Genomic DNA, 16,940 nt, shown 5'->3' with positions numbered 1-16,940 from the left:
GGAAACAGACACACACACAGAGGTAATTCCACATGGGGTCTGTATTTTGTAGAACTGTTAACTGGATTCCTAGAAACTAGTCTCTATTTGCAGTGGAAAAAAAGTGACTGGCAAATGCCCACAATGATTTCTAAACACATTAAATCCTAGAACCGGGAAAAATGATAGCCACGTAGAATACTGCAAAATAGCTCTGTCCCGGTAGAGTTCTTTCCCTGGGACACTGTAAGATAGAGCAATGACAAGGGAAGAAGTAAACTCTAATCTCGGAAGAGAAACTGAGCCGGGATCAACTCGACCTTGCATACGCAGTGGCAGGGTGGGAGCCACCATCCTTTCCCTCCGCAGTGAAGGTCTCTATTGTCCTTATCCTCTAACCCTCCTGTTGAGGCCCCAGCCACACAATGCCTCAGCACTTCCCTACTGACAGTGGATTTTGCTAACAAATAACTAGTGTTCTCAAAGATTGTGGTATTTGTATTAAATTTTTCATGATGAATATTTTATTTTATAAATAACCCTGTTTATGCTGCGGCATTTGCTATATGCTGTCACTCCTCCCTCTCCCCTTTTCTCTAAATATCCTTTTCTTCACGTTCAAGGAAAGCCAACAGAGATCTTTTTAAAATGAACTAATTGAGCTTGAATCAGTATTGGCTAATGTCTGCTAATGCCATCTACTTTTTGTTTAATTCTCCCTCAGAATATTGAGACCTTAACCTTCCCCCATGCAGTTGGCCAAGAAGAAGAAGAAGAAGAACAACAACAACAACAACTATAAGAGCAGGTACAGTAGACTGGCGCTTTGTAGGGCAGCTGTGTCTCACACTGAGAATGTCTCATGAGCTCAGTGTACAGACATCAGGGAAAAGGTTTCTGATTTCCTTTCAGAGGCTGTTCAACTGTTTCCCTTCCCTCATGAGCTCCCTGGTTATAAAAAGAAAATGTGTACTTGTCCCCACCAAGCCCAACGTAACTCATCCTGCTTCCAAAGTGAACTTGTGTTGAAGGTGAAGTTTCCAATTTTGAGGTCAAGCCTATGTGCCATGTCCTACCGTCTGGAGCTTCATGCTGCATTATACACATTCAAATCTGGCCGTTTGGACTTCTTTCCTTAATCCCCTCCTCAACTCCAGCCATCCCCAGCCACAGACGGTCTCCCCCTCTTCCAATATGTACGGCGAGAACACTTCGTAATCTACACTCAAATATGAAATCTACAAGCAGCATAATCCCCATGGCCGGGGCACTTTCTGAACCAGCCTGGGCACAGGCTGCCCGACTGCGACCACGCTCGGGGGATTCCACAGGAACGGGCGACATGAACTACATTAATCTGCTTAATTTCTTTTGTGAGTCCTTTCTTGCTTCGAAAGGGAAGGGAGGGGGCATAAGGTCTGCGAAGACTCTCAGGAGTTGTTTTATATCCTTAAATATTGTGAGGGAGGAAAGCCACTGTGAACCCCCAGGTTACAAATAAATGAGTACAAGTAAATCAAGCTGATCTGACTTGCTTTGGGAAATTAACTGAATTGTCCTCTTAGAAATCAAGCAAAGTGATGAGTAGGGAGGGGTAGTGAGTTGCGGTGTGAAGGCAACCCTAGGAGGAATGAAGTTGGTACTGTGTGCTGGCCAGGCATGGTAATCGAAACCTGTGTTGCCTTGCTGGAGATAGGTGTGCAGACTTGTTAAAATTAGTTTCTCTAAGTCTGGATCCCCTCCAGGGCAACTTTTAGCTGCCCCAGCCTGACAGGGTTCGACAGCTATTATTGTATACAAACCATAGCTCTGAAGGGGGTGGGGTAAATCAGATCTGAGGATCTGGTAGTGGACTTCAAGATCTCAGTGAGGAGAACACCAAGCTGTGTATTTAGCACAGCTACCCAAGATAGCAGGTTTACCAGTGGTAACTTTTGAGTTTAAGGCAAAATGCAGTCTATGAAAAATAAGTAACAAGCTCTTTGCAACAGTAGCTTCTCATGGACTTATTTTTCTCCCATGTCCAGACAGGGTCGTATATTGAATGAGGCTCTTTTATTTTGCATGGGGCAGGGGATTTGTGACCATGGTCCCGTCTTTTATTCCCCTCTCTATGGAAACCCAGATCATGGGGAGAAATATGCAAGGCTGAATAAAGAGAAGCCGCAGAAAGGAGCGCTTGAGAGCGGCATCTGTTACACTTGGGAAGTTAGACTGACAGGAGAAGGCGAAGGAAACCTCTCCAGCAGATTAGTTAGAACAGCAAGAAGATTTGACTATATGCAGATATTTTCTTCAAAAACAAAGCACCTAACGTGCAAGAGATTCTATCTCAGCTGCTAAAGGACATGATTCCACCTGAATTCAATAGGCAGTATCTATATTCGTGGGAACTAATTATTAAAACTAAAGAAAGAAAGAAAGGAAGGAAACGAAAGAAAGAAAGAAAGAAAGAAAGAAAGAGAAGGAAAGGAGGAAGGAAGAAAGAAAAAGGAAAGGAAATAATGGAAAGGAAAAAGACAACTAACATCGGTTTTTGTTCCTGACAGAAGCTATTCTTATTTTAAAAGGCTGAAAAACAACGGTGTGGAAAAGCCTGTCGCTGGGTGCATATGCCCCATCCTCAACACCACCGCCCCCGCCCCCCCAACCAGCCTCGGGGCAAAAGGTCTGAACCGCTTTTGCGAGGCTGGCCTTACCTCTTCGCTCAGAGCCAGAGCCGAAGCCACAGGCAAGAGGAAGGGTTTTTTTTTTTTTTTTTTTTTTTTTTTTTTTGTAAAAACTCAGGCAAGTCAGAATTGGAAGAGGACCCACTTCTTCTTCATGCAAAAGTCTTATTAATTGATAATTGCCTTAACTCCCTGAATGGTCAGGCTAAGATTAACAACTCTTTCAACCAAACGCAGCTGCAATGGGGGTGGGGAACCCACCGACAACAACAACGTGGCAATGATCATGATCTTTTTGCTCGTATAGTTTCTTCAATGTGTTTCTCTCTGACCTCTAAACTGACCCAACCCAGCCTGGCAAATGGATCCTTGAACAGGCAGTCTAACAGAGCGCCGGAAAACTTTTATTTTTGTTTAATTTAAACAAGTTATTTTTTTCTTCATGAAGCAAAAGTTCGGGCACAAATGAGATTGCATTCTTGCAACGGTAGATACACACAGTTGGCAGTAAAGAAAGGACGTTCCTGGGCAGAAGGAGAAGAGGAGAGGAGAGGACAGGAGGAGAAAGGAGAGGAGAGGAAGGGAAAGGAAGGGAAGGGAGGGAAGGGAAGGGAAGGGGAAGGGCGGGGAGGGCAGGGGAGGGGAGAGGAGGAAAGGGAAGGGAGAGAGGAATAAATCAATTTCTAGGTTAAAAGTAGATAAACCTTTACAATAGGACACCAGCAAATGAAAGCAGTTTCAATGAGGGAGAAGGGAGAGGGCAGAAGATGGCAAATGATCCTCTCTACCAATAATTACTAAGTGTTTATCCTTTTTTTTTAAGAGAGAAAGAAATAGAACTCAACCAGATGCCAGACTTTCCTTCATAATAGACACAGTTTACATTTACCAACATAAGCTCTTACTGCTCTGTGCTCTCATAAGAAATTACTCATTTCACAGGAAATATACGTTTTTAGTTATATAAAGGAATGTCAGAATAAGCTCACCTTGTTTTTATTTTTTTTCTCATTTTCTTGCATTTTCTTCAGATCTGTCTTCTTAGAGAAACTAATGCCTTAATGACTTTCTGGTAGCTGCAAGCCTTCTTTTATTTCTGCTAAATATATGAAAATGTATGCAAATTTAAATCAAGCTTAACCTAGGAGCTCTTGCAATATATTTAATGGAATTTTAAACCAATAAGGGAACTCTGATGCCGTCTTCTGTAAGTGCAAATATAATTATGCAACTAGGTTACCTTCAAAATTATGCAATGAAAGGTCATTTTTTAACTTCAGAGATCGTGCTAGGTATCCGATGTTGCCTTTTCCCAGCTAGAGCAAATCTAAAATCTTTGCATTTCACCCACTCTGCTTACAAGCAACGCATTTGCACGGGGCTGTGGAGCACATAGACTTGTCCTTCTCGAACTTATAAAAGCGTAGGCGGAATACAAGTGTTTGCTCTATTTTCCTCTAACCAAAATGTAAAAACAGTCCCATCTTCCCAAACTGAAAGTAAATTCAAGCTTGATGGGAATGGGGCGGGGGGAGGGGGGCGCTGGGGTTGGGGGAGGCGGTACTTAATGCCAAACAGCCCTCCAGTCATATCTCTCTCTCTCTCTCCCTCTCTCCCTCTCTCTCTGAATTTCCAGGGCACACTAAATGATTCCCATTTTCTTCAACTTATGTGGGATTGATGGTGGGTTGAAGAAGTGTGTGTTAAAAACAGTTTTCCTAGGGGACAACACTGGACGCGGGTAGTCATGAATATTCTCCTGTGTACCTATTGGGAATGGGTTCGCTGAGTGTCTGGGGTGAGTGCGTAGGAGGGTTACCCACTTCAGCAAGACTTGCCCCTGACAAAATTTGCGGGATCTCTGATGGGAGCTGACGCGGAGCAGTAAAAAAAAAAAAAAAACCTCAAGTCTACCAATTAACCAACTGAATTAGGAAACAAACTTCAAAATAACTGGATTTTGCCAGTATCACATTAGATTTTACAATACTTTCTCAGAATTTTCCAGTGCTTCATGCCCTAAATCAATCTTTTCAGAAGGATCTGGGCATCTCTTTTTTAGATGCTTTCTGACCTTGGTATCGAGTTTCTTATAAATGATAAAATGAAATTAAACACATTGAAATAGCTCTTATTGGAATCATGGGCTTCAGTCTCACAGATTTAGGCTCCTATCGAAGACGTTCCTTTGCTCAAAGTTTGCAGTGGCGTTTTGTTTTTCACTCCCCCGCACACAACTAACTGAGAACGCCAAATTAATCTGAGGAAAATCCCTATCCGCTAAAATCTATAAGACATTTAAACTGGTTATATTTTTTTCTTAATATTCTTTATTTACGTTCATCTAAGTAACCTAAAAAAGTTCTAAAACCAGTTTGCCGCCTCACCCCTATCCCCCACCAAACACACACACACACACACACACACACACACACACACGAACGCACATCCCTCTCATCCTTCCCCCTCCTCTAACATCCTCGATGTCCGAGAGCGGTGGGAGGTGGGGGGAAGGGTTAACCAAATGAGCTCCTGTCACTCAGCACTAGGCAGCCAATGGAGCCGAAAGATTGATTCACTTCCTGCTTGGGTCTCACAGAAACTCTCGAGCTTCGCCAGCCTAATTTGGAAAGCTAGCCCGGCCTCCCGCGCCGCCATTGGCCGAGTCCGCGGAAGGCCAGGCCGACACGCGCTGCAATTGGCCTCGGCGGGTGCCGGTAACTCGCTTTCGCGGCTTTGGCTCCCCTGTACCATAGATGTCAAAGGCTGAAGCTGTTCCCTTTGCCACATTATAACTAGTAGGGGATCCTCACCGACTATGGCCACAGCTGCCTCGAATCCCTACAGCATTCTCAGTTCCAGCTCTATGGTCCATGCGGACTCTGCGGGCATGCAGCAGGGGAGTCCTTTCCGAAACCCTCAGAAACTTCTCCAAAGTGATTACTTGCAGGGAGTTCCTAGCAATGGGCATCCCCTCGGGCATCACTGGGTGACCAGTCTGAGCGATGGAGGCCCATGGTCTTCCACACTGGCCACTAGCCCCCTGGAACAGCAAGACGTGAAGCCTGGGCGTGAAGACCTACAGTTGGGCGCAATCATCCATCACCGCTCTCCGCACGTCGCCCACCACTCTCCGCACACTAACCACCCGAATGCTTGGGGGGCGAGCCCGGCTCCGAATCCGTCCATCACGTCGAGCAGCCAACCCCTTAACGTGTACTCGCAGCCGGGCTTCACGGTGAGCGGCATGCTGGAGCACGGCGGGCTCACTCCACCGCCGGCCTCTGCCTCCACGCAGAGCTTACACCCAGTGCTCCGGGAACCCCCAGACCACGGCGACCTAGGTTCGCACCACTGCCAGGACCACTCGGACGAGGAGACACCAACCTCGGATGAGTTGGAACAGTTCGCCAAACAGTTCAAACAAAGAAGAATCAAGTTGGGCTTCACGCAGGCTGACGTGGGGCTGGCGCTGGGCACACTGTACGGCAACGTGTTCTCTCAGACCACCATCTGCAGGTTCGAGGCCTTACAACTGAGCTTCAAGAACATGTGCAAGCTGAAGCCGCTGCTGAACAAGTGGCTGGAGGAGGCTGATTCGTCCACAGGGAGTCCGACCAGCATTGACAAGATCGCGGCACAGGGCCGCAAGCGCAAGAAGCGAACCTCTATCGAGGTGAGTGTCAAGGGCGTACTGGAGACGCATTTCCTCAAGTGTCCCAAACCTGCCGCGCAGGAGATTTCCTCGCTGGCAGACAGCCTCCAGTTGGAGAAAGAAGTGGTGCGTGTCTGGTTCTGTAATCGAAGACAGAAAGAGAAAAGAATGACTCCACCAGGGGATCAGCAGCCACATGAGGTTTATTCGCACACGCACACAGTGAAAACAGACACGTCCTGCCACGATCTCTGACTGCAGGACGCGAGGAAGCAACCGGCCGCACTGGGAGCAGCGCGGATTTCTCTTTCTCTTCCACTCTCTTCCTTTTACTCCAGCTTTTTAATTGCTATTTCCCTAGCTCTCTGTCTCTCTCTCTCTTTTGTTGTTCGTTCTTTATTTTCCCCCTCCCTCCACTTTTTTTTTTTTTTTTTAAACAGGGGATTCTAACATATTAAGAAAGAAAACACACACACTCATTCAGGCTTCTCAACGCGGATACACAGTTGCCTTAAGCGGTCCAGGCGGGGAATTCATATCCCCTGCACCAGGCAACAGCTCCCTCCAACCTTTTCTGCTGATCAATATATATTGTTTACTTTGAGTAAGGTTTTTTGTTGTTTTTGTTTTTGTTTTGTTTTGTTTTTCGTCGCTCCTCTCTAGGAAGAGAAAGGAGTGGGGTAACTTGGGGGCGGGGTAGGGATGGGGGAGGGGGGTGGGAAGACAGATGTGTGCCTCTGAATAACCTTTCAGCGCCTTGGTTATAGCAGCTGTATTTCAGGTGAAATCTGTTTTACAATAGACTAGTTTTGCATTTTCTAAAACTTCTATAGCGTTTCTAAATGTCTGCGGTGTTTTACTATAAGCTGTACACAATATTTGTGAGACAATTTGTATCTAATCGACCACTCCATATTATTATTGCTATTATTATTCCTTCATTGAGCTGATGGTTTTTTAACTGCTTAGAAAAGGAAGAGGGGGAGAGATGCCTACCATCCACCGATCCCCTATCCCAAATCTGTATGGAGAAGAGAGGATACAGTGGAGAGTTTGTTGATGATATTGGAGATGCATACATATATATGTGTGTGTATATATATATATATATATGTGTGTGTGTATATATATACACACACACACACACACATTATATATATATATATATATATATATATATATATATATATATATATAATTTCCCCCCGGGGGTAGCCGAGTGCCTAGGGTAGGCAGAATAGGCAGCCGATTCTGTTTGCAAACGAGTACGAAGGAGGAGAGGCGATTTCGAAGCTTTCTGCCCTCCTTTCTGCAACTGTGGAGCCCCCACAGGCTTCCACAGCGCATCTGGGTGCCCTGGAAGGATTCCGCAGCTGCGCCGGGCAAAAGAAGTCGTCCTGAGGAGCGGAGAGTGCTCCTCACCTCCCGAAGTCCTTAATGCCTGCACTCGGAGCTCTCCACCCGCCCCGCGCCTTGCCAGGCCGACTGCCAGCTCGATCCCACCTTGGCCTTTCTAGGCGAAGGACTTTGCCTTCACATCCGATTGCTTTAGCTGGAGACGACGACCCGACCCGGAGACGCTGGCGACAGACTGGGTCAACACTTTCCAGGTCGTTTCACCTCCAGTTCACTGCCTGTTCCGTGAGTGAGAAACCCTCCGGGAAGGGTGGCGAGGGTGTGGTGGACCGGCGTTCTCTGCTCTGTGCAGAAGGACAATGAAATGATTGGCAAAGGTCACAGGGATTCTGGTCTAGCCGCATACCATCTCCTCTCCCGTATATACGGCTGTCTCTGAGCGGGATCATGGGGAGCTATCTCTGCGCCTCCAACAAGCACAGCTGGTAGAAGCCCATGGCGAAGATTGAGCTAGCTAGCAAGCGCCCGGGTGGCTGGGTTTTTTCCTCTTCTTCTTTTTATATCTCTCTGGGTGTATGTGTCTCTGTGCGTGTGTGCGTGCGCGTGCAAACGTGTGTGTGTAGATAGCTATGTGTATCGTATTACTATTTACAAAAAATAAAGAAAAAGAAAAAAAAACTACAAAAAAATTTCGCTAGTCTGTGTAGAGATCCAAAAATTATGCAGTTGCTGTGGCTTTATTGCTAGCTCTCATGTCCACATGCCAGGTCCAGAGGCTCACCTCATTCCCAAGGAGCACACATTGCTGGGCCGGACATGCACCCAAACACTCAGCCGCTGCTCGCCAGACCTGGCTGGGGGCTCCGTAAACCCGGGCCGGCCCCCTGGCCTGACCTCTAGACGCAGCTGCGGTAGACAAAGCTTCAAACTACCTATAAGGACCTGAAAGCCTGTGGCCGCTTTTTGAGGATGCGCTAGTAAGGGCTGCCAGGGCCCCGGTCCACCACACTGTGTCTCCCCCAGCTGTCGGTCGAAGAGCATGTGTTAATTAAAATCCCGGATCCTTTCTCTTTTTTGGCCAAGCTTCTGCATTCTGTTGGTAGTTGGGTTTCAGTTCTGGGATTTTTCCCCCCACAAGGAGTTCATGTTTTACAATTGTTAGGGTTTTCTTTGTTTGTTTCGATTTTTTTTTTCTTTGCAGTTAAGCACTATGATTCAAACCTGAGTTAACCCAAATATTTCTGCCGACTTTATAATTGTACAGTTTTGTATAAAACGTTTTTGAAGTTATTAATTTAAAGAAAGATCATTTAGTTTATTCATTTAGTAACTGATGTATAATAAACACTATTTTCATTAAGAGTTGCTTTTTCAACTATTTTATTCAAATTGCCTATTGCAGTTGCCAGCAATTATTTATTTTCAATAAATTCTGCATTGTGTTTAAAAGGAAACTCTTTCAAATATGAGTTGGGTGTCAAAAGTAAAACAATTCGCTGTAATATTTGATGTGAACAGTTTTAGTCAAGGGGTTTATATTGACGCAATATTTTATTGTTGTAAAAGATTAAAAAGGTTTAAATAAAACATTTTTCCAAAAAAAAAATATATCTGTCTTCTTCTCCTGGCTTTATTGTGTAGTGTGTGAAGTGAAGCATTTAAACAGAGGCAGGTTCCGGGTGAGCATTGCATGTGCTTTGCTTCAGGTTAGAAATCATTAGTCATTGTATTAATTTTTGATTTTCTCTCACTGACTTTTGGCCTTTCATACACTCACACAGTGTGGCTTGTTATCACACCCACGATCATGCAAAACACAACCGGAATGTTGGGGAAGGCTGGTGGGGCAGGGTGTTCATTCCAGGAGGTGAAGTGTTATTAACGTTCTCCAAAAGGAGTCTGTCTCACTCTAGTCCAGCAGTCAGACCCTTCTGGAACTGCTCCTCTTGAAACTGGGCCCAGATCTTCGCTGAGGCTTTCATCTCAACTAGCTGCAACCACCCCCCTTCCTCTTCTTCCCCATTCCCAGCCGATGACCTTCTGGTAGGTGAGCCCCCATTCCCCTGCCCCATTCCCCTGATGAGGAATGGAAAGATGACTATATGCAAGGAGAAGTGCTCTACTTCTTAAGTCTCTTCCAAGGCCCATAAACTTGGGTAAACTCTTGTCCACTTAGTGTTGCCCAATAAGGCTGAATTCTTTCCATTCCTATCTGAGTTTTGGGGGAAGAAAAATAGATTACATGGAGACATTTGGAGTAAAAGTTTGATGCATTACTCTTCTTCCCACTCCTACATACAATTTCACCTCTATTATTTTATCAAAGACCCTAAATAAAATAAGGGACAGTTACCTGTAGTGATGGCTGGGGAGTAATTTACTAAATCAAAAGCAGTTATATTTTAAAGCTTTGTAGGTACACACATGCCTTAACCAACGTTTTTTGTAGATGTATTTTTAGTAACAGAAAAGAAATTTAAGTATAATTTTCCAATAGTAAAACTCTCTTCAATTTATACTCTGAAGTTTTTTGTTAGACAAAGCAAAATTATTTAATTATTTTAAAAGGTAATGATTATCATTTTTTCAGGTTGTCTAATCATTTACAGTTGCACAGTGCACCATACACATGTGAGTGTTTTATATGAAATATGCTACATGTTGCGTGCATACTCATGGGCCTATCTCTCTTTATAAGTAATACTGATTTTATAGAGATGTATCTACAAGCACAAAAGCCATAGTCTTAAACCCACTGGTTCTGTTTCCATTCATACCACCTAATCTCTTTCTCTTTCAGTATCCTATGAAAAAAATTGAATTGATTAAAAAGTTATACCTTTTCTTACTAAAGCACACAGAAACCAACTAACAGTGTATTCTCCATTATTTAATGGAACCATAAGCGGATATTTTAGGAGATACTACTAGTATAAATATATACATATAGACACCTCTCTATTTATCAGTATTTTACTATGTATTACTGACTACATATATTTTATACATATTTATGAGACTCGTTTCCTTTACTGCCTCTTTTCTTTGTCTTAATATATAACCAAGGCCTAGTTGGCTTTTATGATGACCCCCTTATCAACCTTGTTATATCATTAACATAACATTTTCATTAAAATTCAGGGGATGTTGGTGCCTCTGCCTGGGACATTCTTTGTATTGAGGTTGTCACCACCCAATTCTCAACCAAGTCCTTTGTAGGAGAAGCAGCTTTGGACTCAGTTTCTCTCAGTCCTTCACAGCAGTATCTCTCTCTCCCATAAAAAGATTCCATGGGCTCAAAGGGAAAAATAATACTTAACCATATTTAATGGTGTGAAAGCAAAAATACTTTTTTGTTTTTATTCCAAATATCTGTTTTAGTAAGGAAGGAGGAGAAGGGGGAGAATGGAGAAGTAAAAAATGATTAGAGGTTAAAACATAGTTTTCCAAAGAAAAGAATGTATTTTTCCACCTGTCAGATATTTTTAAAGATGCATATGGCACCTCAGAATAGTGAAAGATATTTCTATGATTTGGTATTTAAAAATACAAACATATGACCCTTTCAATAAAGTCTTGAAAAGAAGAAAAAGTAACAATGCAAAACAATGCCCTGTGAACTGATACCACTCAATACTCATCCATTCTGTAAAATAAAAGGATAAAATATTGTTTATACATACCCCCAGATAGTAGTTTTAAAAATAACATTTCTCCAACTTACTCATTTGTAGATGTTAATTTTTTAAGCATTAAGAAAAATGAATATAAAATATATTTGAAATCAATTAATTTTTTCAAGATGAAATAAAAGTATCTCCTCTTAAGAGCCCTGCTAGTGGAACATTTCAAAAATCAGAGGACTATTTAAAGAAATGCCGTCTCCAAAACAAAATCCAGTTAATTTCTGTTACCTCTAAAAAGGTGGAGACAGAAGGATCACATACAATGACCCTAGACTATTTTTCTAGCAAACAGAATCCACAAAATTATACCCTTGCTCCTTCCAGTGAAAAATACATTAGATCACTATGCTTTCTTTCATAAATATGATTGTAGAACTTATACCTATGCACACATTATCTTACTCACTAGCTGGGACACTGCGTTCCCTTATCAAGGAAGATTTAGTATAAGATGGGTTCATCTTGGATGCTTTCCAAGGGAGCTTGTTAACTATCAAAAAGGCCTTATTATGAGGTGGCTTCACTCTCTAAAGGAATAATGGGACCAACTTGCTTTTGGGTGAAACTCTACATTATTTAATATATGTGCATAGACACCCTCACAACTGTAAACATGCCCCCTCTCCCTACACCCTCCCTCTATCCCTGTACTTGCACACACACTAGATGATTTAACAGAAAGCAGACTGTGCTAAAAGACAGGAAAGAAATCAACTCATTGACCAATTCATTAAGTATGTCTTTTCATCTTTCCAGCTACTCAGACTGTGTCCATACTCTTCTGGTATAGCCAGTTGGGAAGAGAAACAAATCACTCTTATCAAACATTTGTTTTGTTCTATGTAATGTAAAAAAAATAATAATAATAACTACTTTGAGTGATCCTCCCCCAAACTCTGACACACACACACACACACACACACACACACACACGGAACTGACTGCTTGCATGCATTGTCATCTTGTAAACAATATCTATCAGCATAGATTTTTGGCAGGAATGGGGGACATAAATGTTTTTAATAATGATTTCTTCTTATCTTCCCAGTTATTTTTTCACATACAGGAGAATCTCATTATAATGTGGCTGATTATCTCCCAGATTTGACTAGATCTGAGATGAGTCTTTGTTCTACCCCCCTTTCATAGACATGGAAAAGCCTCCTATAAAAGTGAGCATGGAAAGTAATGTTAGTATCCCCCCACCAGACCAATATTAAAAAGAGATTTGTTACACAGAATGTATACCTGGTAAAATATTATTTATTCCATAATACTTGCATTTTGAGCACAGAAAACCACATAGATACCCATTCTACCTGCTAAAATCACTGACTGATATCATATTTTTAAAACGCAGAAAATAGAGGATTATGGACCAGAAGCAGTAGCTTATTTGGCTTCAAATGGCATATGATTCCAAACTGCAGAAAAAAGTTATCTAGGTGGACATGTTTCACAGAGGTATATATTGTTTTAATATTTTACTATTCACAGTCAACCTGTGGTGGTGTTGGTAATATTCATGTTTAATTAACATCAGTTTTTTTCTTTGTTCCCACAGAATTGTATGTATATACACATGTAGAAAAGATAAGAATCAAAGACAGAGGTCTGTCTTGAACCTGTGGTAGTGTAGAAAAACAACAACAACAAAAAATCGGATTTGTGATATCTATTTTCATAATCAGAGACTGTGTTCAAAATAGTGTATAATAGCCATTGTTAAGGGATAAGGTTTGACTTGCTCAACAGTAAACAGCAATTTTCTACAGATGAATTTCTTTCATCATAGGAAGAAGAGCCAAGTATGTTTAACCCAAAATTCTGAATGCTGAGCCTTGAGGGTGAGAGTAATTGAAATTCTAGATAAACATATTTTCCTAAATAACTTTCATTTTTCATGTTTTATCCTGGCAGATATAAACCTAACTTCTCCAAATTTTACACTAAAAGTGGAACTAAAGTAACATTTCAAAGTAGCTCTTTCATCCACCCTGAGTCCTCCCTCCATTACTGTCCATGGATTCGTTGATGATATTGGCTCTTTAGGTGCTCCTCACAGACCTTCTTAGCAGAACTAAGGAGTAGTTATAGAAGGGATTGCACCCATAGTGGAAGTTCAAATCCTATACTCCCTTCTACCCCTTAGTGTTATGCTTCTTCAAGTCCTGGTTTGATGTCGTCTGTCAAATTAGAAAATGAACTAGCTTTGTTTTCAATGGATTAAAAATACTTCTACAAGTGGATAATTTCAAAATTGCTGGTTTAAAAGAAACATTTTTGGACTTTTCCCTGCACATCTGATTTGCACTTTGTACTGTATGTATGCATGATTTAGAGAACTCACAAATAGAAAAATTTAAAATAAAGGCAATAATAATCTTTTCAATTTATACACCACCTTTCCTCTGTAAAGATCCCTAGGCACTTTAGAAATGATATATACACTATACCCTGCAGCGACCAATATGCAAATCACAAAAAAATGACCACTTCAGGCCACATAAAATGACCACAATCAGTTTTGACAAAACTCATTAATATCAATAGGAGTTCCGTGGACAATTGAAGGGCAGTATATGCCATGGGTCTCATTCATTGCTGTAGGAGAGTATGAAAGTATCTGGGCTCACATTGTAAAGGAATAAAGTCCTACATTTTAAACTCGTGTCTTATAAGAGGAACAAAAGAAATAAAATGAATTCTCATACATTTGATAATTGTTGCTTAAATTTGTCTTCAAAACTTTTGTAGAAAAATAAGCTATTCAGTAAGTTTAAGACCAGTGATACTGAAAAGTAATTGTGCATTTAAAGTATGTAATATTTAAAATTAAAATTGTTACACATATCTGTTAAAAATGCTTAAATGGAAGAATAGCCAATTTAAAAATCACAGTTTCTTGGCTGCTTTTAATTATACACACATGGAAGCACACACACACATACACACACACACACCACACACTCTGGAGTAACTTTTTTTTTTTTTTTTTTTTTTGCTTTACGCGGACCTCTCACCGCTGTGGCCTCTCCCGCGGGCACGAACCCGTGTCCCCTGCATCGTCAGGCAGACTCCCAACCACTGTGCCACCAGGGAAACCCTGGAGTAACTCTTTTAAAAGGAACCATTGAATGGTTTTTAAGCTAATAATCACCATGCCAGTAACTCCTCCTATGCCTTCACTAACACCACCCACATATGTCTGTATTTTATAAAAATGACCAAGCTGTTCAGATGAAGAGAAATGGATTTGATAGGTCTTAAATATTGGGCTGGCCAAAGTGTTTGTTCAGGTTTTTCCATAAGATGTTATGGAAAAACCCAAATGAACTTTTTGGCCAACAAAATATATTAAGGTAAAGGGGACTTTCAAGAGAGAGACCATTGATACTTAAATAGAAAGTGATTTATTTTCTGGCTCACTTTTAACCCTTTTGACAATGAGATGTATGATATAAATGACAACCCCTTTTTTAGTAAAAGCAGCACAAAGTATATTATCATTACCTCCTGATAGTATGAAAGCATTTTTGTTTTAAATTTTCTGAAAAACACCAAGAAAATCAACCTACCTGCAAAGAAGCTGTGTATTTTCTGGAAAATATGTGTTATTTTAAACTCTTTGTGCCTGCCCTGACCCTATTCAATGCCTCTGGCTGTCAGAATTGTGCAGTGCCTGCTCAAAGCTCAATGTCATATTAAAAAGTGACAAGAATGAGGCAGCATAATAATAGCTTAAAGCTATTCTCCACCTTTCCATATACAAACATATGAATTTCAAAACCCAGTAATTTTTTAACTGAATAAATATGTTCAGATTTTATATGTAACTGGTAGAACAGAAATAGTAACAACATCCAATTTAACAAACATATTTATTGAGTGCATACAATTTTCAAGACATTATTGGGGTGGGGAGTGAAAGGTGTGGAGTATGTACCTTGCTTTGAGGAGCTAATAATCCCTAGGGAAAATAGGAATAAGATAGAAATATACACAACTAACTGTTAATTAAATGAGAACTGGAGTGCTGGAGATATGTACTATTTGCCAAATTGGGTGTCACTACTCTATATTTTTATTGTTCCTTCTTTGTAATACACTTTCATACTCAAACAGAGCAGTTGTTTGTGCTATTTTGATAATATTGCATATCTTCTTTGAACCCCAGTAGATGCAGTTGTTAGTTGACTTACGTGTATAGACACTGAGTGTCATAGCAGTATTTGCAAATTCCTAAAACTAAATTCAGCTCTGATGAGCTTAAATTATTTTTGTAAGGAAAATTTTATACAGGGATAAAGTGCAAAAGGAAAAACACATTGCAAGCTTCTAAAACCCTCTTCCTGTCCCTCCTCTCCACACTTAAAAACCTGGGATAAATGGCAGGTAACATGAGTAATGCAAAATGCTTCCCTCCTCTTATTTTCACCTCTTCCACTATTAGAGGATTAGTCTATCCACAGTTCTGCAACTAGTAACTTGCACTTGAGTTAAGGAGTGAAAGTCTCACCAGCAGGTGCTGAGAATCATACTCCAAAATGAGATTGTGTGTATTTGTTCCGCTCCTATTATGGATTTCATTGTATGAGATTAATGACTTGGTAAAAACAATAGGCAAAGAAGAACATGGAAAATACATTTCCAGACCGGAAATTTCTGTTGGTAAGCTTAAGGGTATGGAGATTTAAACAGGGAAGGAAAAAAACCCACGAGTGTGGCAAGTACTTTTTGTAATCAAATTGTTCCCAGCTAAAAGCCAGCCTCATTGAGATTTCCTGCAGTGCCTTTTTGTTGACAAGCAATGGATGAAATAATTTCTATGAATTCAGAAACCTGTGGGAAAATGGCACTGATGTTTAAAGTGTGGCTGTTTAGTTGGCATGTTAGGATAATTTTCAGAGTTGAAGGAATCTGAATCTCTAACAAAAACTCATTAAGTGTGGAATGCACACTGTCTTCTTTTTTCTTTAATGCAGTTTTTCCTCTTCCAAATGCATTCAACAAAGTGAGGCTTGTAGCACTACTTTAAAATTTCCAATTATCTGGGGGGAAATATGGTCGGTGTAAAATACATTCTCTAGCACTGATAAAATAATCAGAGGACTAAGAAAACTTTTCCCAGTGGTCCTGCGTTTGCATTCATAAGCACAGAGTAATGGGAGGCAGGAGCATGATTATCTTAAGGGAAAGGGCTAGAAACACAGTGGACAATCATATGACCATGTTCTTTTCCTACCTAAGTCTTCTAGGACACATTGCCACTGCTGTCACTCATGTTCTTCAGGGAACAGAGATAAACCTTAGGTAGAGTCATATAAGTGCAATAACAAGCAATGCTCCAAAGGAACCTTAATTGACTGATCAAATGCATTTTGAGTTTGTCAAAAGCCAACCCAGATGTATTTATGTCATATTGTTAGATGAAACCAGGTTAAAGGTACACCAATCTTTCTATTTTATTCCTTACAGCTTCATATACATCTGCAATTATCTCCATAAATATTTTAATTTCAAAAAACAAGGCACAATTTTAATAATTAAAAAAGCTGGTACAAATTCTATTCCTGTCATTCAGTAATTTTCATG

General features: G+C 41.0%; 1 protein-coding gene across 1 annotated transcript; it reads left to right on the top strand.

Annotated features, from left to right (window-relative positions):
• Positions 1-5,466: 5,466 nt before the first annotated feature.
• Positions 5,467-6,558, top strand: POU3F4 (POU class 3 homeobox 4). Its single transcript, XM_060087293.1, has one exon. The coding sequence runs from the start codon at positions 5,467-5,469 to the stop codon at positions 6,556-6,558; it is 1,092 nt and encodes a 363-aa protein (XP_059943276.1).
• Positions 6,559-16,940: the final 10,382 nt, after the last annotated feature.

Source organism: Mesoplodon densirostris, chromosome X (assembly GCF_025265405.1).
Source record: "Mesoplodon densirostris isolate mMesDen1 chromosome X, mMesDen1 primary haplotype, whole genome shotgun sequence".
Classification (NCBI taxonomy): Eukaryota; Metazoa; Chordata; class Mammalia; order Artiodactyla; family Ziphiidae; genus Mesoplodon; species Mesoplodon densirostris.
This window is presented reverse-complemented; position numbering and strand designations above follow the sequence as displayed.

Coding starts and splice junctions, on each gene's coding strand:
- POU3F4 (XM_060087293.1), top strand. CDS start 5,467: ATGGCCACAGCTGCCTCGAATCCCTACAGCATTCTCAGTTCCAGCTCT.